The 26,783-nt window shown below is 40.2% G+C and overlaps 1 protein-coding gene across 3 annotated transcripts in view; it reads left to right on the top strand.

Annotated features, from left to right (window-relative positions):
- The window catches only part of osbpl8 (oxysterol binding protein-like 8), a 98,426-nt gene that overhangs the window by 25,115 nt on the left and 46,528 nt on the right, over positions 1-26,783 (top strand). For all 3 annotated transcript variants that reach the window (XM_020601298.1, XM_020601301.1, XM_020601299.1), the window contains exons 3-4: positions 21,603-21,639; positions 24,395-24,565. In XM_020601298.1, the coding sequence (XP_020456954.1) occupies positions 21,603-21,639; positions 24,395-24,565 (208 nt within the window). The remainder of the gene's footprint in view (positions 1-21,602; positions 21,640-24,394; positions 24,566-26,783) is intronic.

Below are 26,783 nucleotides of genomic sequence, written 5' to 3' on the forward strand. Positions count from 1 at the left end.
CTCTTTCATATTAGTGCAAGCTAATTTCTCACGCTGCCTTCTTTGACATGTATTTTAGCTGCCACGTTAATAAACTTCTGCTGCATAAAAAAGCTTGAAAGCCATGCTAGTGTATTTAATGTTTTGATGTTTACTTGATTTAATGGAATTTTGTATGATTGTGTACTTCTCTGTGATTTAGCAATAAACCTCCTATGTGGAGTGTAGGTATGTTATCACTTGACCACACATTATAAGCTAATGAAGTGCCTAGTCAGTGTGAGACTTTGACTGCGGGGCATATTGTGGTCTTGGCACATACTGCTGTTTGCTGAAAGGGCCCACTGGTAGAGAGGATGGTTCCCAACATGAAATGAAAGGCTCTGGGATGCATGCCAGGTGTCTGCTGCGTCTCCTCTTGCTCTGACATCCTCACAGTCAGGAGACTCTTTAGGAGGGTTTAATGCAGTCAGACTATTATTAGGAAAATAGATAAACTCAGTTCTCTTTCTTGCTAAAATTTTAAAAATATTGTGATTGCTCCTGACATAGGTAGCACAAGATAGTTATCCATTCCCTCATGCTATCAACAAGTTTGCACCTAACATAATTAGGCCTGTAACACATCCAGAAGGCTCATGATATTGTCTTCATATCCTAGGCCCTTCCCCTACCAACTCCTCTTTCAACACTGGCCAGTCTTCAACAAATGATCAATACATTGCATCTTAAGCAACCTTACATTTTAGCTATAGCAAAGTCATACAGGGCATGAGTTTGAATGACTACCATAGATGGGAGACTAGAGGATTCTGGCCCAAGTGTGCATCACTTCTTGTTTACTGCACATAAATACTTATATTGTCTTATATTATTAGTCTGTTGAGGCCAAGATTACTTTCATAATAAGAATAGATGAATTATATACTTAATTGACCCTATTCATGTCTTGACAATTGGCCTCTGCAGCCCAATGAATCAAATCGAAAATTTAACCGAGATGAAAGATTACTGAGTCTACAAAACTGAATTTATTACTACTGGCAGGCCAGAGTTTTCATTTGACCAGTGATATATCTCAGCATTTATTAGACTGGTGAAAAATTTGCTAAAGGCACAGATACCTGCCAGATGATGTTTTCTAATGACCTTGGTGATGTCTTAACTTTTCAACTAATGGAACCATCAGGTGAAATTTCAATTAGTGCACTATATTAGTTTATGACCATGTAAACTTGCAAAATCAGTAACATTCCCATCACCATCAGTAGTACTTTTTGTGTAGTTTAATAAGCTTACATTGGTATGCTAACAGAAAACTAAGATGGTGACCATGACCTTTGTCATTGTATGTTATGGTTTAGCTCCGCTTCTGAGTTTGAGTGCTTTTAGTTTCCTGCGTCACCTCCTCTGCCCCAGCTTTACTCCAGTACATAATCGCCGTTCATTGTTCTCACCTGCTGCTCATTATCTACCAGACTACAACACATATATACCTCCCTATTTCCCTCAGTCACTTGCTGGTCCATTGATGAAGTTAATGTTTTGACGACACTGTTCACTCCGCTCTCGAGGCTCACCATACCCTGCTTATCTGTCCTGTTTATCGGCACTGATTCTGGACGTGGTCTGCACTTCTACCTTCATCTCCTGTCCTGTGGGCTCCTAGATTCTCAGCGGCCCTGGCGCCTTTTGCCCCACATTACCTGTTGCGAGTGCCTAAAACACCAACACCACTGAGATTTTCTGTTCAGCACTATCTGCTGTTGCTCCTGATCTGCCAGCCACGCTGCTACTTGCTAACTCCTGTTCGCTCACCTGAGAATTCCCACAACACCAGCAATGCCGGTGAGGCTCCTGTCCAGCAGAATCTGTTGTTTTTCTGACTTGCCAATCACCCTGTTATACTCCAGCACCTGTTCCCTCACCTGTGAGTACTAAGTCACCGGCAATGCATCTAGACTCCTGTCCAGCATAACCTGCTGTTTATCCCTGAACTGCCAGCTATCCTGTTAGACTCTAACTCCAGTCCATTCGCCTGTGAGTTCCTAAGATACTAATGACACCGGCCTGACTCCTGCTATAGTACCTGCTGTTTGTCCCTGAGTTGTTCTCGACTCTGTCCTTTTCCTGCTCCCCATCCTCTTCTCTTAGTGTAGTCGCCACCTCAGTCTGCTACCACCACTCCTCTGCACCGATTCTCCACTACATAGTCACATCTTCTGCCTTCATCTGCTTGCACATACTCTTTTCCCACCTCTGCTTTGTACCTGTGAGCTCCTGTAGTAGGAAAGACTTTACGTGAGTATACTGTATATACAGAGCAATGACAAGGGCAGTCTGGTAATGTAAACCCTTTACGTAAAAAATTAAGTGTATCTTGTGGCTACATTGTGTTATGGTCAAGGTCAATCGAGACTTCTGTTGTGGAGAGGTTGATGGCTATTCCTCTATTTGCTTTACTGCCTGTTCTGCTGTTTTTACTATTTGTCATCTTCTTTGTCCTAGTGGTATCATTTTCATTGTGACAACAAAATTATTGATGACATCAGACATTGTCAAAGCTATGAAGGAAAGCTATGCCTGATTTTTACCCAGGTATCAACTAAATACCAAAGCACAATTAAGCAAAATAATAGCATCCCAGAAATGCTAGAGGCAATGTCAGTGGCTGTCCACTTTTTAAAGGTGCAGTATGGGCGATCCAGTGACAGCTAGTGGTCATGTTGCAAACTGCAACATTCAGCAAAGCTTTCGTACATTGGGTACCTCTCATGTGTCTTATACAGACTGTCATTTCCCTCACTTCTTTTCCTTGTGTCTTTGTCCTGCCCACGTAAGATGCACGGAAACGTAGGGAGCAAGGACTTGAGGAAGCACGTTATTAATGATACAAGATATCCTTTCCTTAAATTCTTTATCTGAAGTTTCCAATCACCAAGGATTCATACACTCCAGGCAGTGTGTGTTCATGTGAGCTTGCCTGACATTGCTGTTTTACCTGACCAGGTCTAATGTGGTGTGACTGGAGTGGCTGGAAACTTACAAGCAGCTGGCCAGTGAATGATCAGCTCATCTGTGCTGGATTCCCCCGGAGCACAGTAAATGTTTGTTTTGATGGCTAGAGGCCAGTGTGTATGCTGCATGTGATGTGTTGCAGGTTGGTGAGAAAGTCCTAACGATCCATGATGTTATTTTTGGTGCAACGCTACCTGTTCGTCTGTAATGCAAGGGATTTGTGGGAGAAGACCCAGCGATCAGCATTAGGATTTACCGACCTTGGAGCTACTTGAAAGGGAACAATGTTTCCACTAATGCTCATTTCCAGCCGTTTAATGTTTAATCTTGGGTACCTCTAGATTAGCTTTGCACCCATGATAACTTCAAATAGACTGTAATTATTTCAGAATGATAAAAACCGATAGAGCTTCTTCCTGAAAATGAGAGGATAGTTCATTAAGGAGCACAGCTCCTGTCGCCGGTCACGAAGCTACACAAAGCATAAATGAAATTAATTCCAACAGATAGCGTCACACTGTACACAGTAACATCATGGATCGTTAGAATCTTCTTGCCAACCCGCAACACATCACATGTTGCATACACACTGGCCTCAAGCAGACAGTAAGTTCTCCAGCCTTACAACAGTTCTCTCTAAGATTACAGAAACAAGGCAATAACAGACATGCAATGTGTTTTATTTATTTATTTATTTTTTAAACTTACCATTAAGTCCCACCGAGTAGTGGAACATCACTCCCTTTCAAGTAGCTCCAAGGTCGGTAAATCCAACCGGTGGTCACTGAGTGTTCCCCCACATGACCACATACAGCCCAAAAGTAGTGAAATTAATTCCAATAGGTAGCGTAGCACCTAACATCATGGGTAGTTAATCCGCTCGTTAACCAGCATCACATCACATGTGAACGACACACTGGCCTCAAGCAGTCAAAACAATCGGGTACTGTGCTCCGGAGGAATCCAGCGTTGAGCTGATCATTCACTGCTGCCGGGGTCTTCACTGGCCAGGTACTTGTAGGTTAGACCCGGTCAAGTAAAACAATGAGTCCCTGTATATGTAACATTCCTGGACATTCAGTAACCTCAGGCCCTGTATTTTTCTCCACATCCTCTGGTCACAATGCAGGCAGCAGGAGGTAAAATATATCCACAAAACCGTGTGCAGTTGAAAAATCCTGCTTTTAATATGGCACTGTGGATGTCAAACTCGCATGAACACGCACAGCCAGGAGACTATGATCATCTAAGGAAATCCATAACCTATTGCCTATGACGTTACATAGTTGGAAATAAAACTCACCTGTGAGAATTCACAAGACTTGTATAAGTTGCTTCAACAACATAGATACACCTCATTTTTTGAACTTGTCATTTTTAAGATAATTTGTTGTTGTAACATTGTAGATAAATCAGAAAACACATCAAACCATGCCATGGGCTCTTTAGCTGTAATATGTCAATAGTGAGTCATCTTTATTCTGCTGTTAAAATAATTTCTAATTGGCAAACTGGGCTAGATACAAGGCCCTGGTTCTCAGACCTAAAATGGTACATAAGCTACAGGGGATTGTGAGAATCTAGTGGTGAAAACTGGGTTCCTGCTGCTCTCAGGGAGTGAGAAATCACAATATTAGGCTGCATTAGCTTCTGTACATCAGTGGTTAGACTCAGGGTGTTGACAGAACTAAGCTGACATCCTGAATTGAAGTACATTCTCACCACTAAAGTAATTGGGTGAAAGTAAACAGGAAATGTGAGTTTATCCTCTAACGTCTTAGCTTAGTCATGACTGCTAAAAATCTGCACATGAAATTCTTGAAAGAAAAGATGATTTGAACTTCAGATGATATACAGGAAGTTGCAGATTTTAGCATTCAGGCCTTAACCATGTGCTGTGGAGAAAGTGAGTGTCTCCTGCCAAGATTTGTTTAGTCCTTCCCTGACAGAAAAACTAACCAGGCTAATGTGGTGGGTGGGTTGTTAAGGGCAGTAATCAAGGCAGTATAGATTTACTGACACCAGGTATTAAAAAAGCAAGGGTGTGTAGCATCGCATAGACTGGATAGGTGGTAATGTACTTTCCGGACTATAACCGCTACTTTTGTCACTTCATGCACACACCCTCATTATGGACAACACACGACGAAATGCATATGATGCCGCTTCAAGTTACAGGCGATCGATCTGGCTGTCGAAATATCTCATGTTACAATGTGGACACCTGCGGCTATGTACAACATGTTTTTTCGTCTTACATTTAGTGGGTGCGGCTTATTGTCCGGAAATTACGGTAGAAATGTTCTATGTATGTAAAGATTCATCCAATAATGGCTTTGTTTGTGCAATATAATTACTTGTTAGCATGTTGTTAAGGAGTCCAGTGTAGTAACAGGAGGCAGCAATTTAAACATTTTTATTGAGGAGGTTTTCAATAATGGTCAGTGCTGTTTGCAGATCACCCTGCCATTCTGTGAAAGACAAATGGTAAAGGCTACATCTGCACTAAAGAGCACCAACTAATCACTACGGTTAACATAAAATATTATGTGAAATTATTTTTTCTTTTTGTTTTTGAATTAATTTTAAGTCACAGTTTGCTTCTGTGGAAAGAAATATTGTCGAAGGACAATTTGACACATTTGGTAGAGCACATCATTCTGCTGTTTTCAGAAAATGAAATGAGGCCTTCAAAGAAAAGAACAGTCCCTACAGTCACACACGGTGGAGGTTCACTGATGTTTTGGGGTTGCTTTGCTGCTTCAGGCACTGGACGTCTTGTGTGTGTGTGTGTGTGTGTGTGTGTGTGTGTCATTATGACATCTGAGGCCTACCAGCGAATTCTGGCGCGTGTGTGTGTGTGTGTCATTATGACATCTGAGGACTACCAGCGAATTCTGGGGCACAATGTAGGGCCTAGTATCAGAAAGTTGGGTCGCTGACAGAGGTCATGGATCTTAAAGTAGGACAGTGACCCAAAGCAGACTTCAGAAAGCACCTAGAAATGGTTTCAGACAATGTGCTGGAGAGTTCTGAAGTGGCCAGCAATGAGTCTAGATCTAAATCCTATAGAGCTCCTGTGGAGGGATTTCATAACAGCAGTTGAGAGACCTGGAGCAGTTAGCAAAAGAAGAGTGGTCCAAAATTCCATTAGAGAGGTGGAAGAAACTCACTGATAGTGACAGAAAGTGACTGATTTCAGTTATTTTGTCCAAAGGGTGTGCTGCCAGTTATTAATTTGAGGGTGTCAGTGATTCTACCCAGTCCACGAGAATACCAAAGTGGTGCATTATCTGGCAGAAATGTAGGGCTGCCAATATTTTTGGCCATGACTAAGTGCTGTTTTGAATAAAGTTTTACAAGGCTCTGCTTTTTTAATAATGACACATTAGATAACTTAAAACCAAATTTACTTCATATACAACAATTACTGTTAAGGGTTTTTGTGTTGCTGCCAAAGTTACTGCCATAAATGGGTGTTTTGTTGTTTTTTTTTTTTCTTCTTCTTCTTTGAGAAACCATAGAGTCACAGACTGAATCAGCAGAAGATTCCTACCGGCAGATGAGTCCTTCAGAGTAATTAAACTGGTCATTCAAATTAAAATGAGTGTTACATTTCTGAGTGTGATGGATGTGTTTGTTATATTCTGCTATTTTCACACTCCCTGAAGGGTTGTTATACTTCCACTGCTGCCACAGTACAATGTGAGGATCTTTCTGTCAAGATGAAAATAATTTCTCTTGCATATTTAACCCCATGATGTGAGTTATGGTCCTCTTGTTCTGCAGACTAGATGTAGAGTGCTCCATTACAACTTACTGTTACTTTGTAGGCTTGTTTAGAAAGACTGAGCAATTTTTTTCAGGACAGAGGATGAATTTTTGTGTACCACTCTACTTGAAACGGCAGCTATTGTTTGTGCACACACTTCTTCAGCTCCATTCTACTTCAGCTTTATGAATCTGGATTTAAGTAGCTGTCTAATGTAACCAGTGTTTGACTGTTCCAGAAAAGTTAGTAGTCATTGATGCCCATTTAACAGTGTGGGCATTAGCATTTATCTCATGTTTTACCAGCATGAGATAAATGCTGAGAATGCTTATTGAAGGCTCCAGGTGATGAGAAGAAAAAGAGCAGACGAGACAAGAAAGAAGAGAAGGAAAGTTGAATTCTCTCACATGCTTCTTTCCCTCTGCCTCGTCTCCTCCCTTCAGCGTTTGGTGTGTGTGTCTATGTGTGTAGGAGAGAGACAGGACTGAGCTCAGTGGCTTTTTGTACCGCAAATCAGTCTGACTGAGAAGCAAGAGCAACGACAAGTTCACCTCCCTTGACTGACTGTCATGTTGCACGTATTTCCTCCTTCTGTAAGTGAACCTTCATGCTGTCAAAGTGTCACAACGGGAGGTAGGGGTGGGCGATTTAGAGTCGAGTTGAATTTGACTGTGTGTGGTCAGGCTTGGAGAATTTGCTGGTTTTGTGAGACTGAATGACTAATTGCAGAACAATATGTTATCATTTGGTGTTGCTGCAAGACTTTTTCAAGCCTTTGTCTTGTCTTTGTCATAAGGTTTCACTCTTGAACAGTCTGTGTTGTTTCTACTCCAGCTGGTTGTTTACTCAGTATGTTGTCACTGAATGAAGGCCAACACTCACTGCCACATTTTGCTCAAGGGCTATGTGTACAATGAGCACAGATCATGCCGCTTCTATTAGCTTCACGGAGAGGGTTGCATGGCTCAGTATTTGTTGGTTGTTGGTGCATGTTCCTTCCACATTTGTGAATAGGGAAGGCTGCTGCAGGGTGATACTCAATGCATGGGCCTACTTGTGATAGGGGAGGTTATAGAAACTTAATAGCTCCTTAATACACAAATGGGGCTCACAACAAATGCACAACAAAGTGCTTTTATTTTCTATCTGTCAGCAGCAAATGGCAAAAACAAAAGTCAGAATTCTTAATTGCTACCGAAATGTGTGATCATGTGTGGCTTATTCGAACGGGGCTAAATTAACCAATTATTTCTTGCTGGAATGCAGTTACATAACAGCAGTTTTTCAGGAATGACATGAATGGTTTTTCATTCCTCTTCCCTTTAAAGAGACTGTGGGAATCTTGGCTGCAGCTCAGATGTGTAGGAAGTGTAATCGGATTGACTGTACTACCTGGGACCTGTGCTCATTGATTCTGAACAGCTGCTGAATTCTGGAGGTTGACTTGATGCTGCTTCCTACAGTGGGATAGAGAGTCATTTTTGAACATCCATTCAAATTGTATTACACAATGCTCTTGGTGACTTTTCAATTTAGACCACCAAAACACCTATCAATGAACTGTTGTCTGATAATCAGATTGAGATTGTGTATTGTTTTAGTTTATTGTTCAGTCTGAAATTGTGTTTAAGTTGGTATCAAAACCACAAAAGTAAATGTCCTGTATTTAAAATTCCTATGGCATGCTCATTTTGCTCATTTCCAGCCATTAAATGTTTAACCCTGGGTAATTCTAGATTAGCTTGGCACCCCTCATAAATCCAAATAGTCTGTAATTATTTCAGAATGATAAAACCAGAGAGCCTCTTCCTAAAAACGAGAGGATAGTTCTTGAAAGTGAGAGTTAACTAGCAACACATCACATGCGACAGACACACTGGCCTCAAGCAGTCAAAATGAACAGGTACTGTGCTCTGGGGGAATCCAGCATTGGTGAGCTGATCATTCACAGAGAGTTTGTAAGATGTGTATAAACCGAGTTGCTTCTGCATAGAAGTACTAGAACCTAGGTACACCTCATTTTTTTGAGCTTTAGGTCACATCTAAGATGATAATTTGCCGGTATAACATTGTAGATAAGTCAAAAAACAAGGAAATGCATGCCATGGGCTCTTTAAAGGTACATGGTATGTTTATTCTTTTTTTTAAAAAGAAATCGTTATTATTTTATTATTAGTAATGCATTAATCTATAAGCAGGATTTTGTGCTGGACCTGGTTGAGATGAAGCAAAGCAGTGCATTGTAATTTTTAAAACTCATTATAGGTTTTGTATATTGTTCTAAAAGTACTGTAATTCTATCAATGGCTGGTTTGTATTTGGGAGGAATACTTATGTTGCAAATGTCTTATCCGTACCATATTTGTATCTGTTCTCTTGCCATTTTGAATTCACAGAGCAGGAGTTAGTGCTAGCGGTAACATAAGGTTTGTCATGTCTATTGTAGAAATGTCAGTCATTGCTTCTGTAAATTTACTTTTAGACATCCTGTTCCTCTATCCTACGCCCAGTATATCTCGTCTGTGTCAGGGGCCATTTTATATAGCTATTTTTTGGTGCATACATGAGAAGCTGACATCCATTTCTTTATCCTAGCTACAAACTGAGATTGGTTTGGTTGTTTTACCAACCGTCTTATATTTTTCTAATATTTTGAAGGGTAGCTCATTCTCACTTTAGGCTCTGTGCATGGCAGTGAAAATATCAAAACTTCTTGTGATTTCTTCTTCTACTTTTTTTAAGCACCTAACCTCGGTCCTCCCTTACTATTTTAGATGATCAGTATTGCTACCACGTCCTAGTAAGAACATTTACCTTGTCTCTTTTACTCTTTCCCTGAGCCCCCTACATGATGAAACTGAGACCCGACTCTGTGTGAAGCCCATGGACCCACCCAGCCACCCCAAATCTCTGACTGTCTGACTAAAATACTACCATTTAAGGAAACCTTTCTGCAGCCTCTGTGAAGTCCAGTGTTGACCAGCAGCTCCAAAACATGGATAGGGCACAACTGTACAAACTCGTGTAGATGTCAAAATGCGTCCTTTTTTAAATCTGTTGGCTTTCTTGGTCACCTGTGTCGGTACATTACTAAGTTTAATGTTAGTGATGGAGACAACAAAAATCCATTCATTTGCATTTGTTTTGTAACTGTTGGAATTTGAGTATGATCTCTTTATGGATTTCCTGTCTGGCCATACAAGGTGTCTTTGTCTTCCTCCACCCTAATCCATGACAGCAGATAAATATTCTACTTTTAATTGTACATCAGCATCTTTTAGGACATTTTATATTCTTTATAGAAGACATTAATAGGATTATGGGGTGTAGAGCAACATAAAATCAGCAAAAACCTGGTGATGTATCAATTAAATACATTTTTCTATGTATAGTGCAAAATGCAAAATTAACAAAAATCATCTCAAGGCACCTTATATAGTAAAGTCTAGACATTATAATTATTGTTATTGTAACAATTAAGCCCATTTCTTTCAGACTATAAGGATGTCCTTTTGACGATAGTGCCTATTCAAAGTGCATCACTGTGTACAGATATACAGTGCCTTGCGAAAGTATTCGGCCCCTTTGAACTTTGCGACCTTTTGCCACATTTCAGGCTTCAAACATAAAGATATAAAACTGTAATTTTTTGTGAAGAATCAACAACAAGTGGGACACAATCATGAAGTGGAACGAAATTTATTGGATATTTCAAACTTTTTTAACAAATAAAAAACTGAAAAATTGGCCGTGCAAAATTATTCAGCCCCCTTAAGTTAATACTTTGTAGCACCACCTTTTGCTGCGATTACAGCTGTAAGTCACTTGGGGTATGTCTCTATCAGTTTTGCACATCAAGAGACTTAAATTTTGCCCATTCCTCCTTGCAAAACAGCTCGAGCTCAGTGAGGTTGGATGGAGAGCATTTGTGAACAGCAGTTTTCAGTTCTTTCCACAGATTCTCGAGTGGATTCAGGTCTGGACTTTGACTTGGCCATTCTAACACCTGGATATGTTTAGTTTTGAACCATTCCATTGTAGATTTTGCTTTATGTTTTGGATCATTGTCTTGTTGGAAGACAAAGCTCCGTCCCAGTCTCAGGTCTTTTGCAGACTCCATCAGGTTTCCTTCCAGAATGGTCCTGTATTTGGCTCCATCCATCTTCCCATCAAGTTTAACCATCTTCCCTGTCCCTGCTGAAGAAAAGCAGGCCCAAACCAGGATGCTGCCACCACCATGTTTGACAATGGGGATGGTGTGTTCAGGGTGATGAGCTGTGTTGCTTTTACGCCAAACATAACGTTTTGCATTGTTGCCAAAAAGTTCGATTTTGGTTTCATCTGACCAGAGCACCTTCTTCCACATGTTTGGTGTGTCTCCCAGGTGGCTTGTGGCAAACTTTAAACAACACTTTTTATGGATATCTTTAAGAAATGGCTTTCTTCTTGCCACTCTTCCATAAAGGCCAGATTTGTGCAGTATACGACTGATTGTTGTCCTATGGACAGAGTCTCCCACCTCAGCTGTAGATCTCTGCAGTTCATCCAGAGTGATCATGGGCCTCTTGGCTGCATCTCTGATCAGTCTTCTCCTTGTATGAGCTGAAAGTTTAGAGGGACGGCCAGGTCTTGGTAGATTTGCAGTGGTCTGATACTCCTTCCATTTCAATATTATCGCTTGCACAGTGCTCCTTGGGATGTTTAAAGCTTGGGAAATCTTTTTGTATCCAAATCCGGCTTTAAACTTCTCCACAACAGTATCTCGGACCTGCCTGGTGTGTTCCTTGTTCTTCATGATGCTCTCTGCGCTTTAAACAGACCTCTGAGACTATCACAGTGCAGGTGCATTTATACGGAGACTTGATTACACACAGGTGGATTCTATTTATCATCATTAGTCATTTAGGTCAACATTGGATCATTCAGAGATCCTCACTGAACTTCTGGAGAGAGTTTGCTGCACTGAAAGTAAAGGGGCTGAATAATTTTGCACGCCCAATTATTCAGTTTTTTATTTGTTAAAAAAGTTTGAAATATCCAATAAATTTCATTCCACTTCATGATTGTGTCCCACTTGTTGTTGATTCTTCACAAAAAATTACAGTTTTATATCTTTATGTTTGAAGCCTGAAATGTGGCAAAAGGTCGCAAAGTTCAAGGGGGCCGAATACTTTCGCAAGGCACTGTATGCACAGAGTCCTCATTTAAAAGTCAAACGTATATTGTGTTCATCATATGGTATTTTCATGAGTGTGGTTCTTATCCAGACACTGCATGTCATGGACTGTCACTTCCTAACAATGAATCATTGCCTTTTGGGAATTACTTAAAACCTCATTAAAATTGTTTAGGGAGGCTTGCAATTATTTCTTGATAAGAAGGCACTACTTTTAACAGCCATTAGCTGTAAAGTATTCTCTTGTATTTAAAGGATGTTGTTCTCAAGGAAGAGTGTTTTTCAGTACTAATGGGTAAAAGGATACTTTAATGAAGTGCCCATTCATGTTAAGCAAATGAATGCAGCAATGTATTCAAAAGAAGAACTGAAAAAAAAATTAGAAAGGAAAAACACTTCAGAGGCCTCAGTGGTACAGGTGCACCATAGTGTGGTGAATTGATAGATTTGAGCCTATTACTGTCACATGTAACTTCTTAAATATCTTTGAAGGTAATTTTTTTAGGTTTGTACATATTTTATAACATTGTCCTGGAGAGTTCATGACGTTGTGTATTTAAATGTAATGCGTCATGCCGTGTTACATTTGTACCAATGCTAAACTGGGGGTAGACATCATGCTGAACCTATGAAGTTGTAACTGCTTGTCTGATATTTTATACACCATGCTTTATTATTGAGGCCAGACAAGATTTAATGAGGCCTCAATAATCAGAAACATTGCTCTTGCCAAGGAAACATGGCATTAGTTTGGTTGTAACTTGAACTCATGTCAGTTTAATTCTAACATTTACCCTTTAGGCTTCTCTCATGCTTCCTGAACTCCAGAGATGAGTATGCAGTGGCTCCTAATTGCTGTTCTGCACCTAAGTGGAGGTTGTGTCTGCCTGGTTTTGAAGTCAAGAGTTTTCATTTAATGCATACCCAAATGCAGTAAATAAGGTTAAATAGAATTGACAAGCTGTTTTGTACAAGTCTGTGATGATGATTGTCCTTTTTAGAGATCTAGTCCTTTGAAAGGTGATCGCCACTTACAAGATCATCTGAGCCAAAAAACTTTTGATCAAGACATGCTTACAAGACCTAGCTTGTATCAGGTTGCTTAATTAAGGCAGGCACAGACAATGAAATCAAATACCATCATGTGCTTTAGTTTTCCTGGAAACTACCAACTGACGTGTTAGCAGTTTATTTGAAAGTTTATCTGAGTTTTGGTAGAAAATACAGTTCTAAGTATTTTCATTATACTGATTAGGACTGCCATTAATTATAAAAAAAATAGAGATGCTTGAAATTTTGCTGAGAACATGAGGTGTTTTATCAGGGAAAATGTTCAAAGTTTGAACAAAATGCTCAAACTTCTTTGACCGATTTACCCATGTAAACCTTGTTGGTAATTCAGCATATTCAGTACATGTAACCTTCATGCAGATATATTCCATAACGTGCACACAGACAGTCAGAATTAACAGAGTACTTGGCTATGTTCTATAAACACTGCTGATTAATCCAGTGTCAAATCATCTGTTGTGAGAAACTTCATTATAATGTGTGGTAGGCTGGAAAATTTCTTATTAAACCAAAGGGCTATTCATTCACTCCCAGGGTACAACCCCAGGGTACAACTGTGCTGAGTAGGTAATCATTATTCTTATCAGCAGTTTAAGAAGTTCAAATTTATTTTGTGACACTGTAAAAATGATTTTTATGGATCTGGAAATTGGCCATTACCACAGTGGGACATAGACAAAACTGATACAGAATATTAAAGATGAATATTTTCATATACTGGCCTATATTCACTATAATGAATGTCACTTATTGACTGTGGACAAATTTACATTTCTATTTAAAGCTGCTCTAATCAGTGTTTTATTATAAAAAATTGACTCATGAAAGGATTGACAGATACACAGAGAATTGTCTCATGATTCAGTTTGTGTCTTTCGGCTCATTGCTGTAGTTTCATCCATTTGACTTCCGGTGCTGACAATCTTTCCAGTAGCTTTGTTGTGTTTTATTTTGTTTTTAAAAAATTTTTTTTGTGCTCTTTTACTGTGTTTTTCATCTGTACCCCTTTTCATTACACACATCGTGTAGTGCTTATTTGTTCTATCCTATGGCTGTGGAAACTGAATCCATCTCTCATACAAGCGCTGTAGGACAGGTTTGGGCGAGCAGTGGCGGACCTGTTCGGAGCTTGTGAGGATGCAGAGTGCGCTCTTTGGTTCTTGATGAGCGCCTGAGACGGGCCTCCACTATGGAGGCTCATCACCCCTGGCCCAGGGGTCTCCTTTACACCTTCCCTCCTGTGCCACTGATCATGCGACTCCTCTCGTGCACACAGGTATTGGTTTTCTTGCAGACCCTGGTAGACAGAAACCTGGCTCTGTCTATTGTGAAATTTTATGCTGCGGCCATTTTATCAAGCCATGAGGGTTTTGGCAAGAGATCTGTGTTCGCACACCCACCGGTGAAACGTTTTTTGAGGGGTGTAGGCAGAGAGCGACCTGCAGCACGTTCTGTGACACCGCAGTGGGACCTGTCTCTGGTCTTGCGTGCACTCGGGGAACGCCGCTTTGAGCGCAGAGCGTGAACACACACCTGCCACCAAGCGCTGATACTGCATGCGTGGCCAGTGGCTGCATAGCCCTGGCCTTATTCACTCAGATGGCTGGCTGTCAACTAATGTAACTCTTGATTGATTGTTCTGTCAGCGTGAAGCTGTTGGATGTGTGTGTGTCCGTACTACATGCACACAGTCTGTGCGCTTTCCATGGTACTTTTGTCCCCTGCTGTCAGCCCTGCTCTCACAACTGAAGCTATTATCTGTGCGTTTTGTGAGGCGCACACGCTCACTGTGCACTTTTCCCTGCACTTATCCTGTGATAAACATAACGGCCGTCCCTGCCTTCATGATTGTACCTGCTTCTCAGACAAGGCCTGTTGCAGGAGAGAGGATTTTGTACTTGGGCTGCTATTGCGGAATATGACGTCAAGCTGTGGTGTTTTTTATAATGCTCTTGGGCGGCGGTGAGCCAATGGGGCATTGACTAGATCCAGCTGTGCTTTTATCCCAATAGCAACAGCTCTTAGAGGACGAAACCTATACGAAATAGAACGATGTACAGTAACCCAAGCTTCTATGAGTATAGGCTGCTATTTCTACCCCCGCCAGCTGAAGAAAAAGCACTGGTATAGGGATCCGAACTCAGGTCACATAGGCTTTATGCTGCCACTGTGGGCCTGAGTGGAGACAGCCCAGTGCAGGGCACAGGGTGCGAAACAAATCTCTTCAGGACTGTGCATGTATGAGGGATAAACCCAATAGTGACAGCTCTTAGAGGGCTACGCCTATATTCATAGAAGCTTGGGTTACTGTACGTAACCATCAATCTCCGGAGATTTTAACCATGTGTCATTGGACTCTACACTGTCTGCAGTTTACCAGCAGGTGGACTGTCTAGAGGAAGTTGGACTATTGACCCCCTGTATGCTAATGTAAAGGTTGCATACATTGTCACTCCTCTGCCACCACTGGGGAAATCATGGGGATGGACAAGAGGAGTACGGGAGTCTGGTGTAGGACTTTGTGGCATGGTGCCAGTTTGACCACCTACATATTAACACCTCCAAAACCAAAAAGGTGGTGGTACACCCCACCTGAAGCCACTGTCCATTGAGGGGGACTGTGCGGAGGTCGTTCAGACCTATAAATACCTGTTTCTGCAACTGGATGCCAAATTGATCAACCATTCCCTAGTACACTTACCCATGTACACAGTCTGATACAGTAGGTGGCAGTATGCGTGCAGTTGGTTTGCAATCCGTCAAGAAGAAGCAGCAACCACTCTCATCATCACCTGGGTGCGTGTACCCACATATGTGTAAATAATGATGAATGCTTCCATAAATCTCAGTTTTTGTGTTTAGTATCCAGTTGTCTTTGTATTTTTTTGCCGGCCCAAATTTCAAACAAACATTTTACTACTTTGTTACTCCACAGAGTTCCTTTTGCAGCCATGTTATTTGAGATAGTCGAATAGTTGAGATGTCACATAGCAGCCCACTTCCTTGTTTGAGCACGGTTGCATTAACAACCGTGCTTGAGTACATATGAATCGTGCTCAAGACCACCTCTTCAAGTGGACTTGGGCCCGAATCCAATATACTAGCCTATATTAATACATATAGCTATTAAATGTTTGGTCGTCTTCATAGAGGGAACATGCATAGGCTTTGTTAGTCCCCTTTTAGTGGGGCATGTGCCCCGGAAAAATAACACATTGAGTTTTAACAAGCTCCCATATTTAACAGTGGATTCGTTTAGATCAACAATAATGGGAAAGTAATTGATTTGTTCTAATCCAGAATATCAAAGGAAAAGACAAGTTGAAGCATGGCGGTTGGGGTTCGTTCACCATGGTGTGCACATATGCATGTCATGCATGTTGTAGCTGGTGCTGCAGTGCAGATGCAGCAATCCATGTGATGGCACATGAAACGAAATAAATTGACTGAGGTATGTGACAGGAACCAAGTTTTTGAATAATATCATAAAACCGTAATAGTTTTTGAATAGTACCAAAGATCTCAAACATTACTCATCCTGTAGATGGACATAAGAAAAATTCTTTAGAGGACACAACAGGGAAGAAGTTCAGAGAGATGAGGTTGAGAGGTGGAGACCTGGCTGTAGTTGACAAACAGGCACACACAAGGAATTTGTTTCCGGTACAGAACCGAGGAAGCCATCTGTGGCACCACCTCACACTGATGGCTCTAACCATCGGGGGCAGCTTGGGGGTTCAGTGTCTTGCTCAAGGACACTTCGCCATGTGGACTGCAGGCACTGTGATTTGAACTGCCAACCCTCTGGTTTGGAGACGACCGCTCTACCCACTGAACTACAGTCACGACCCCCTGTAAACAGGAAACTGCTCAGGTTACTTCTTAGTCAGAATGGTATCCCTGGGACACTAGTTGAAAACCCCTGCTTTATAATATAGTGTTTTGATTTCAAGCTAACACAATGGCAAGGCGCTCTTTAGATAAGGGAAAGGGATAAAAAAGGCTGTTTTGTTATGCATTCATTCCCTGCTACTAAAAAGAAACTGGGTCAGAAATATGCTGGGAGTGATGTTTGAACATTATGTAATATAGCACAACATTTTATTCTGCATAAGCAGTCTTCATCTTCTCAGGGACAGAGAGATTGTGCTGTGTATTAAGGCTGTTTTTTTCCAGAGCTTTCTAGAGCTTTGGAGATGAGGGTAATTTGTTACTGTTAGACTTGTAATAGTTTTTGTGTGTGTGTGTGTGTGATTGTTAGTTGTTCGCTAACTACTCCCTACAAGTATCCCCTAGCCCCCTTTTACAGTGCCTGTATCAAATGTATGAACCCCAGATGGGGGGGTACTCGTTGTTGACCCTTCATTATGTTGGCAGTAGACGTTTAAAATGGCTCCGTCTGTGTCGGCTTGTTGTCTGTGGGGACAAATGATAATATGGATAATATTTCCATCTTTCGTCTACATTCAATCTGTACTTTTAATTTTCTTTTTCGTTTACAAAAGTTTTCAGGCCCTTTGCTGTGCCGCTACACACTGTGGTCAGGGGCATCTTGTTTATTTTAATTTTCCTTGAGATGTGTCTAGAACATAATTTAGAAGGGCACACACCAAAAGACAAAAACCAAGCCAAATACAGAGAGATCCTGGAAGAAACCTGGTTCAGAGTGCAGTGACATGAGACTGGAGTGACAGTTCACCTTTCAGCATGAGAATGACCTAATGTATACAGCACGTGACAACACTGGAGTGGCTTCAGGACAAGTCTCTAAATGTCTTTGAGTGGCCCAGCCAAAACCCAGACTGAAACCCCACAGAATATCTGTGGAGACACCTGAAGGTGGCACTTCACAGACACTTCCCATTCAATCTCACAGAGCTTGAGAGGGATAAACGGCACAAATCCAGGTGTGCAGAACTTGTAGAGACTTACCCAAGAAGACTGGCAGATGTATTTGATGCCACAGGGGCTGTGACATTTACAGAAAGTTCTAAAATAACAGCTTTTACTTTGTCCTTATATATCATTGAGTGTAGATTGATGGGCAAAATGACAGGATTATCAATTTAAAATCCAATTACACAATAACACAATGTAATGCAAGAGGTAGAGGGGTTTGAACACTTTGTGAAGCTACTGTATATTAGAGGCAAAGTTGCTATTTGTATGTATGCCTCAAATGGTCCACAAACCAGCTTCTCTGAAAATATAAAAAGGAAAAACTGATGGTTTTGCACCATTACTCTTCTCCCCGCTTTTGCTTCATCTCTGCTTCAGACAGAACCTGAAATATTTACCACACAGGTTTTATGAGTATTGCTCCTGGGTGAACAGCTTTATTATAATGAAGTCGACCAACTCCTCTGTAATCCCATCATCCTTTGGGTTGTCTGTTGGAAGTTTATGCGTTTGGAGGTGCTTGATTAAATTGGTTTTATTGTACAGCGCAACCGTACTTCCACCCCTTGGCATGGAAGTCTTCCTTTATTTGGCAGCAGGATTGTATCACTTGTCTGTCTGCATAATTTAGTTTACTACAGTTAGTTTCATTTTTATAATTATCATTGACTCTGAAATGTGAAAAAAATTATTCCCAATAAATGGTTTTTAGAAGTCTTCAAGAGCATTTTGAGGCCCCATAGGTTATATTATTATGATTTGTCTTCCTACTCAGTTGTGAGTTTACCAAGAGCCCAATCTTAGTATCAGCCTCAAAAATCCAGTATTGGTGGGGCTACTGTAGATTTATGGGAATGGAATTCCATCTGACATTTTGTTAAAACAAACATGACTGTCAGCTGATGCTTTCCCAGCATCTGTAATCAGCTCTGGTGTCTGTGTGCGTGCATGTGTGTTATGGCTGCTCTATTTTACCAGGCAGCACAAAGGCCTTTTAAAAGGACGGTCTTAACAGATGATATTCAGTGTAAAATATCTGCAGTCCAAGGCAATGTAAAACTTTACAATTATTAATATGTAACGAGTCTGTGGGTTTTTTTTGTTAGTAACCAGAGACAAAAATGAAACATGTTGTGTCAAACAGAAAATAAACTGGAGTTTTCCCACACCTGCCTATAAGTACTGTAATGAGTCATACTGAAGCCAGTTTGTAGGACTCCTTAGATTGGTCTGTTGTGCATTTTCTGTAGATCTACCCCTCCACCCTCTACACTCGAACCTCCATTGCTTGATTGTCAAAAATGCTTTTCACAAGCTAATATAAGCTTGCCACATTTAGCGCTCCAACTGTGCTGTCATTACATTGTACCAGTGGAACTCTTCTCAGGCTGTTTCTCACAAGTCCTACTTTTGATATCAACACTGAGATTATTCATAGGCCTTCTATTTGTCCCTCTGTCAGTTTCCTTTCCACCCCACACACTCATCTGCATAAGTAATTATCACTAATCATCAAGCAAGGCTTTTCCAAAGAGCATCCAACCTGACATACTTCAGTCTGTCAGTCAAGGAAGCTGGCTGGAGTTAATCTATTATTGAACCAAAAAGAGAATATGACTGAAGGAAGATTACTTGTTTTGGGGTTATCAACACCAATTTGCATGAGCGAATGTTGTGCCTTGGCGAAGGTGTATGCGCTCTCTGATTGCAGGTCAGCGTTTTGCAACCCGAACAGAGTAGCCAATGTGTAGCTGCATTTTCCCACTGCGAAACAATGATCTCAGCCAAGATTAAATTAGAAAACCACTCTGTTGATGCCTCTCATCAAAGCCTTGTTAATCAACCTTTTACTAACTTGTTCCCCTCACGGTTGTAGGTAGTGGTGTGTGTCCTCTCAGCCCTTGGCTCTTAAGGGTTCTGACCAGTCACAATCATTTTATCTCCTCTTCGTGATTAACTAAGCAATATCCAGCCAGTGACATTGTTTTCTTTGCCTGTACGCTTACTGAGCTGTTCATGGGTGTATTTTAATTGAGCGGGGATTATGGGATCGTGCCTTGTTCCGAGGATGTGTGACATCAGTTGTCCATGCTATGTGCTATAGCCGTACAAACAACCAAACTGTGTTAATTAGGATTTTATTATGTGGGCAGTTCCATGTAAACCTTTTGAGAGTCAAATTCATGTTTAAGAGATGGTTGTTGAGCTGACCGAACAGAACCAGTGTGGTTGTTGGCAGACTCCTGCTGGTGTATTGTTTGCAGGAGAGAGGATAGCCATGGTGAGCACCCTTAATTAGAACATGTTGATTTTGTTTGTGGCCAGCTGTCAAGTGTTTTCTCTCTCTGCTGTGCACAGGAAAAGGTGAAGGAAGCAGTGTGTGTGTGTGTGTGTGTGTGTGTGTGTGTGTGTGTGTGTGTGTGTGTGTAGCTGCTCTGTGAATTGGACTGAATTTAATTAGTTAGGTGGCATACAGCCAACACATCTTTCATTAGACAAAAACTTTACAATGAAATTTATAGTCACAATATCACACTCACAATAATGAACCATCTACTGTAAATACTATAGAAAATAACAAAATACAAGCTACATACTGTACTAAAAACTAACACATAGCTAATAACAAAAAGTATATTGTTTCAATATTTTAAGATTTAGCAGTCCCCTGTTACAAATCACACTAATTTTAACAACCTATAATTTTTAACTTTTGAGGTTCTAGCCATGCGAGTGGCTCTAGGAATAGCACGGCTGTTTTGGTCCTGACTAAAACGTCTTAATAAAACTAAGATGATAAAACTGATCAACATTACATTTTAACATCGTCATTGTGAGTATGTTAGCATTACTGATGTTAGCATTTAGTTAAAAGCAGCACTGTACCTATGGTAAGTACAACCTCACAGAGCTGCTCATCGGACATGGCTGTAAACTTAATGCATGATTAACTGTTTGTAAACTACAGGTTTTGGACAGTTGCTTGGATAGAAGAATCTATTTGAAGGTATATTCTTGGAAAATTATAATGACATTTTTGTTAATTTTTCCTCAATCAGTTCTTGTTCAGATGACAATGAAAGTAATTGTTAGTTGCAGCACTAAATGAAACACTGAAAATGTTTAGAATTATTCTGATGGCATACCTCAACTTTAGATTAACAGTATTAAATTGTCATGTTAGTTGAAAGGATTCACTCTAGGGCATTACAGATAAACTAGCACATATTATGTGTCAGTTTATTCATTCCTCTTGTATCACCAAGTTTTGTCTTCATTACCTCCCACTGCCCCGGTTAGTTGTTAGTTTTGTGTCAAGTTCTCCTCATTAACATTTTGGTTTAACTAATATCTGTTTTTCTTTTGTTTTGTCTGTCTCTTTTTTATTTTTTTGCATCATTTGTTGTCATCCTGTGTGGCTGCGTCTTCACCCGCTGCTGCTGCTGTTGATGCTACTGCCCACTATCGTCAACCCTGCTGTACGCAAACCTACCACTGCCAACATCTGGTCAACAACACATGGCGGATGCTCCTCTTCCCTTCCCCTACTTTAATCTTTATCCTAAATCTCTGACACACATTTTCTCTCCCTCCTGCTGTCCATCCTTTTTTGTTTCCCTTACTATTACTTTCCCCCTTCCTTTTGTATTTTTACATTCCTGGATCCACTTTTTTCGTCACTACTAGCACCATGCAGAGTTGAGAGAGCACCATACCACCTCCGGTAAGCCAGCAGCCTTTTATAGGAAGGGCTAAGGTCAGTGTAAACAGTCAGGATGGTATTTAGGGACAGACTGAACCTGAGGGTGTGTGTTTGTTTCCACGAGGGAAAAATGCTAAGTGTGTAACCCTTTTAACAAGTTCCTCTGACAAATTTTCTTTTAAATGTGTGTTTTTATTTTTTGACCAAAGGTCTGCTCATTAATAAAGCATTAACTGTAGTTTTTCAGGTTGTGTAGGTTGTCTGTTTATAGCACTGCTGCCTCCCAAAAAATCACCTGGTATCTTCTCTTAAGTGTTTTACTACCTGAGTTCTCACTGGTGTTTGTGATTTTTGACCTATTTAACTAGTATGTAACTTGAAGATGCATCCTTGTGGATGATTAAAATTGCACAGTTTATTGAAATTTTGAAATGAATAAAAATTATTCTTCAGAAAGTATTACCTCCAGATATATGGGGATAACTTTTACCACAAATGAGGATTTGGAGATTTACAAATACAGTCAAGATGACAAATGTGTAAAATCTGATTTGTGTGTCATGAAGGCCACAAATGTGTTTGCTGATCTACAGTTAAAATCCAGATTTACAAATGCGTAAGAACTGTTTCTGTCTCATAACTACATTTGTTTGTTCAGTAGTCTACAAATAAAATCAAGATTTACAAATGTGTAAAAACGATTTTCTCTGTGCAGTTCTTTAAAATGTATTCATTGATCATTAGATGCACATGTACAGATCGTCTGACATACACTAATCACGTTACACTCACTTGCGAGGTTTTGAGATTTTCTCACTCACATATTCATAAACATATGGTGTGTTTAATGACAGACTTTTCTGGCTTTTTTCCAGAGATAAAATTGCTTGTCACCTCCTGATTGCACTTTAAATAAGTATGTAGTATTATAACGTGAAACATTCCGATGTTGTGGCTTTATTTTCATTTAAATCAGAACATGCCTGTATTGTATAATGAATATAATTTCATGATCAATATTTATGTTGATGCCACCCCACAAGTTATAGGTCCTCTGCTCACCTTAGGGTAGCTTATTGTATGTGGTAATAGTGCTACTAGCCTAGTGACCTCCTAGCTACCAACATTAGCTTGAACTTTATTTAGTAGGTTACTGACATAGCAGTGCTGTTACCACATACCTTCATTTTACTTGTCAGGCTTTTTTCCCGTGAGATAAAATTCCTCATCACCCCTTGATTGGTTTTATGTATTTTAATCAGAAATAAAAGAGCCTTTCAGGTAAAATCCATCCAGATATTAAAACAGCAGTAGCCTACTATGTATGCCAAACATTTCTATTATTTCCTCTGATATAGCACTACATGGTAATAATAGTAAAGTGGAACAAGCTGAACATGTAAGTTTTAGCATGCATATCCAACAATTTGTAAATACATTTTAAAGAACTGCACAGAAAAAAATCGTCTGCTAATAGTTTTGTACTTTACATAAGTAACATTTTGAATGGAGGACTTTTACTTGTAACAGTATTTTTACACAGTTGTATTGCTACTTTTACTTAAGTAAATGATTTGGGTACTTCTTCCACCACTGGTTATAAATGTACCTTAAAGGGACCCCCAGGTAACCGTAATTAACTGAGAGAAGTCTAGTAGTCTCCGATGAGCGTAATTGTGTTTGTCTGCCCCAACACCTCCTCCACTTTAGCTTTCTCATCTTCATACGAGTTATTTATCTTGGTTACAGTGGTGACTCTCGAAGGCAAGTCATACATGCAGTCTCTGGATGCGATCCATATTGTTCCAACCAGGCCCTCATCCGCCACAATATTAATTGGCCTGCAAGCTGTGGCCACAGATTTAGCTATTGCTTTTGAAAATTTGCTGCTTGTAGAGCTGTCCAGGTGTCTTTGTTGCAAACTATCCAGGATAGACTGCCTTTTGGCAAGTGGGATCAGCTGTGTGCTTGGCCAGCAAGTGGTATTTGAGACTCGACGTACTCCCATGGTAACTCAGTTCACATCGACAGTAAATGAAAATAACTCTCTTGCCAAGAGAACCATCTGGCAGGGCATTGAAGCTGAACTTGCCATTCAAAAGGCCCTTTTCTTTATCAGTTTCAGATAATTTATGCTGCTGCATCGTTTCCTGATTTCTCAAACTACAGGGCGGTCTGAGGGTCATAGTCACAGAATGTGCCTGTGTTAATCGAGCTTCAAAAAATTTGTGGCATTAAAAGGAATTTGCGTTAACTCGGTATTATCATCTTGTTATCTTTGACAGCCCTAATTTCCACATCTCCTCTCAGTTTAATATTGGTGTTTTTATATGTAAATCTGACCTGTTTTATATGAAGTGCCATTAAAAGCTACTGTGTAACAAAATGAGTGTGTCTGAAAACACAGATAAAACTTTTGCTTTTATACATTTATTTGATCCTCTGTCTGATTTTCTGCCAGACAAACACAGCTTCCATTGCTATGAGGTAACATGCCTGCTTGCTTCCTTAGCACCAGGTAAACAAGGTGGAGTGATACGGTTGAAGCACACACTGAGGTTATCAGCACTCATGAACACCTCTATTCCAATCATAAGGCATGGATGAAAGCAAATATTATTTGTTAAAATGTAATGAAACATGAGGCTGCACCTAGCAGTTGCTTCACAATAGTGCTTATCTGTGTTGTACTGTGCTCTCAAGTTCATTTCTCATCTCCTTCTTTGACCGCCGCTATCTCCTTGTCATTCCCCTGCCTCCCTCTCTCTGTCCACAGCTGCTGTAGTGTGCGGCAATGACACCATCCTTCTGACCCCAGGCAGGATGAGCCAGCGCCAGGTGAAAGAGCGAGACAAGGAGAGGGAGAAGGAGGCTGGCCTCCAAACGCCCAGCAGGGAGCATGTCGCCACCCCTTCAGCCCTCAGCCCGGGGGTCAGCTACAGCCACGGTGAGAGATTGCTTTAGTTGACGAGTTTTTAAAGCTTTACACGAGCTCTGTAGATTACTTGTCATTGAAAATGTACAGTATTTGTGGATCTAACCCTATTTGAACAGGGCTTGTACGATCTTATGATGCCATATAAATATTTGATTACCCCATACATTCTGCATTTTATGAGCTGCAGTTCCACCATATTCACTCTTTTAGAGCCCATGTTTCTCATTTACAGATTAAAATGTTATATTTAGAGTGGAAAAAAACAAGGCCTTGTGCTGAAAATACACTTGACATTTACAGATAAGGCTTTACTTTAGCTTCATGAACTAAGTCTTTGCTTGAGACAAACTGACTTTGTGGAAACTGATGTGATAATTAAAGAATAATGGTTATTTCTATAGTGATTTTTAGTTGTAAAATACTCAACACTGATTTTCTTGTTATAAAAAAGTACTTCTAATCATTTCTACTTTGCCATTCTTTCTTTCAGCGTTAGGCTGCTATTAATTGAGGCAGGAAGATTAAGTCACTTCCTGTAGATGCTTCACATTAAAGTGAGACTATGTCATAATTGACATTGTTTAGCAAAAGTTGCTGCTTTAAATGTCTACCAGCCATATATGGTGAGAATTACCTTATGTGACAGATTTAATTGGCAGTTATCTTAGTTATCTCCAGTGATCTGATTTTTATGAATCCCCACACATTTTCTAGTTCTACTAGTTCTGTTTTATGTGGTTGAAGGCAGAAGTCTAGTTTGTCTGCAGCAATTGTCCAGATAAAATGTTCATTTATTTTTGAATAAGCAGAATGGCTGTCGAACAAGGTCACAAACTGGATCATTGTAGCAGCAGCCACACATCTCACTGAACATGGACAAACGAGTAAACTCCCAGCCCTTCCAAATAAGATCATTAATCATTAATAGCATGCCTGAAATGTAAACATACACTATCAAAAACACACACTCATAGACACACTTACTCACTGTATGCACCACTGAACTAACTCTAAACAGACTTTATACCCTGAGCCTCTTAAATCTTATAAACTTCCTTTGTTTGTGTTTGTCGTCTTTGGTCTCCTCTATCTTAGATTTCAGATAACACTTCAAGACAATTAAAAGTGTACCGCTGGACACTTCTAGCCCTAGAAAAGCAATCAGGATTGTGGTCAGTCGTTACCTTTGTGACATCTCTGGTAAACAAACAGTGCTTCATACTCACTTCAGTGTTTCCCCCAGAAAATCTTTCAAGCATGGTGGCAACAGGATGATAGAGGTTTTGTGTGCATGTGCAAAAGATTTTGGTTATTTATTTTTCATGCAACACAAGATTTTTGGTTGGTAATTAGTATTAAGAAGATGTATTTATTGCACACAAATAACTTTCAAAGCTACCGATTCACAATTGAAGAAGTTAGGGCAAACAATTTTTAAGAAAAATAAATAAATAAAAAGAAAAAGTCCACATAATGAAATGTATCAAATTGTAAATCTGTTCAAATTGGTGCAAACTCCAATTTGAACTGCTCAGTAATTTGAAACAAACTTCTCATTTTCTCATCATGAGCACAGTGACTCATTGCTCCTCTTAAGTTTTATTGCTGTTGACTAACATTTCACCATGGTATCAATGTATGAAAATTGTGGTTAAGGCGCAGCGCTCTCGCTGTGACAATTTGCTGTGGTGACCCCTAAAACGGGAAAAGCCGAAAGTGACTTTATGAATGTATGAAAATTCTCCCACAGTTCTGGGTCCCAGCCAGATGTTCTGTTTGCTACTATCCTCTTGTTCACCCGTTGGTTAATTGTGTTTGACCCATATACCTGTATACCTGTGTCACCCCCCCAGCCTCTTCTCTCTTTACTCATCTTCATTTGTCTCTGGAGTTTTGGAGAAAACCATTAATATTTACAGTGACATTGCAGATCCACAACAAAATAAAAAAAAAACAACTTATTGTAACTTGGTGAAGCCTGCGTGAAGAATCAGTGAAGATAATGCCTCAGTTCCACAAACCTCACTGTACATGCAAAATCCATTAAAAGTGGTATTCTCGGGTCACTCTTTCATGTTTTTCCTGTATTTCCGGGATTGTTCATTTTTCTTCCCCAGAGCTGTCAAAAGCATATCAGATTGAAGCAGGGAGGAGACACAGAGAGAGGCATCTGACAGCGACTCCCAAGTACAAATAATTATTTCCAAATAAGTATATATTGGACAGT

This window comes from Monopterus albus, unplaced genomic scaffold, assembly GCF_001952655.1.
Source record: "Monopterus albus unplaced genomic scaffold, M_albus_1.0 scaffold51.1, whole genome shotgun sequence".
Classification (NCBI taxonomy): Eukaryota; Metazoa; Chordata; class Actinopteri; order Synbranchiformes; family Synbranchidae; genus Monopterus; species Monopterus albus.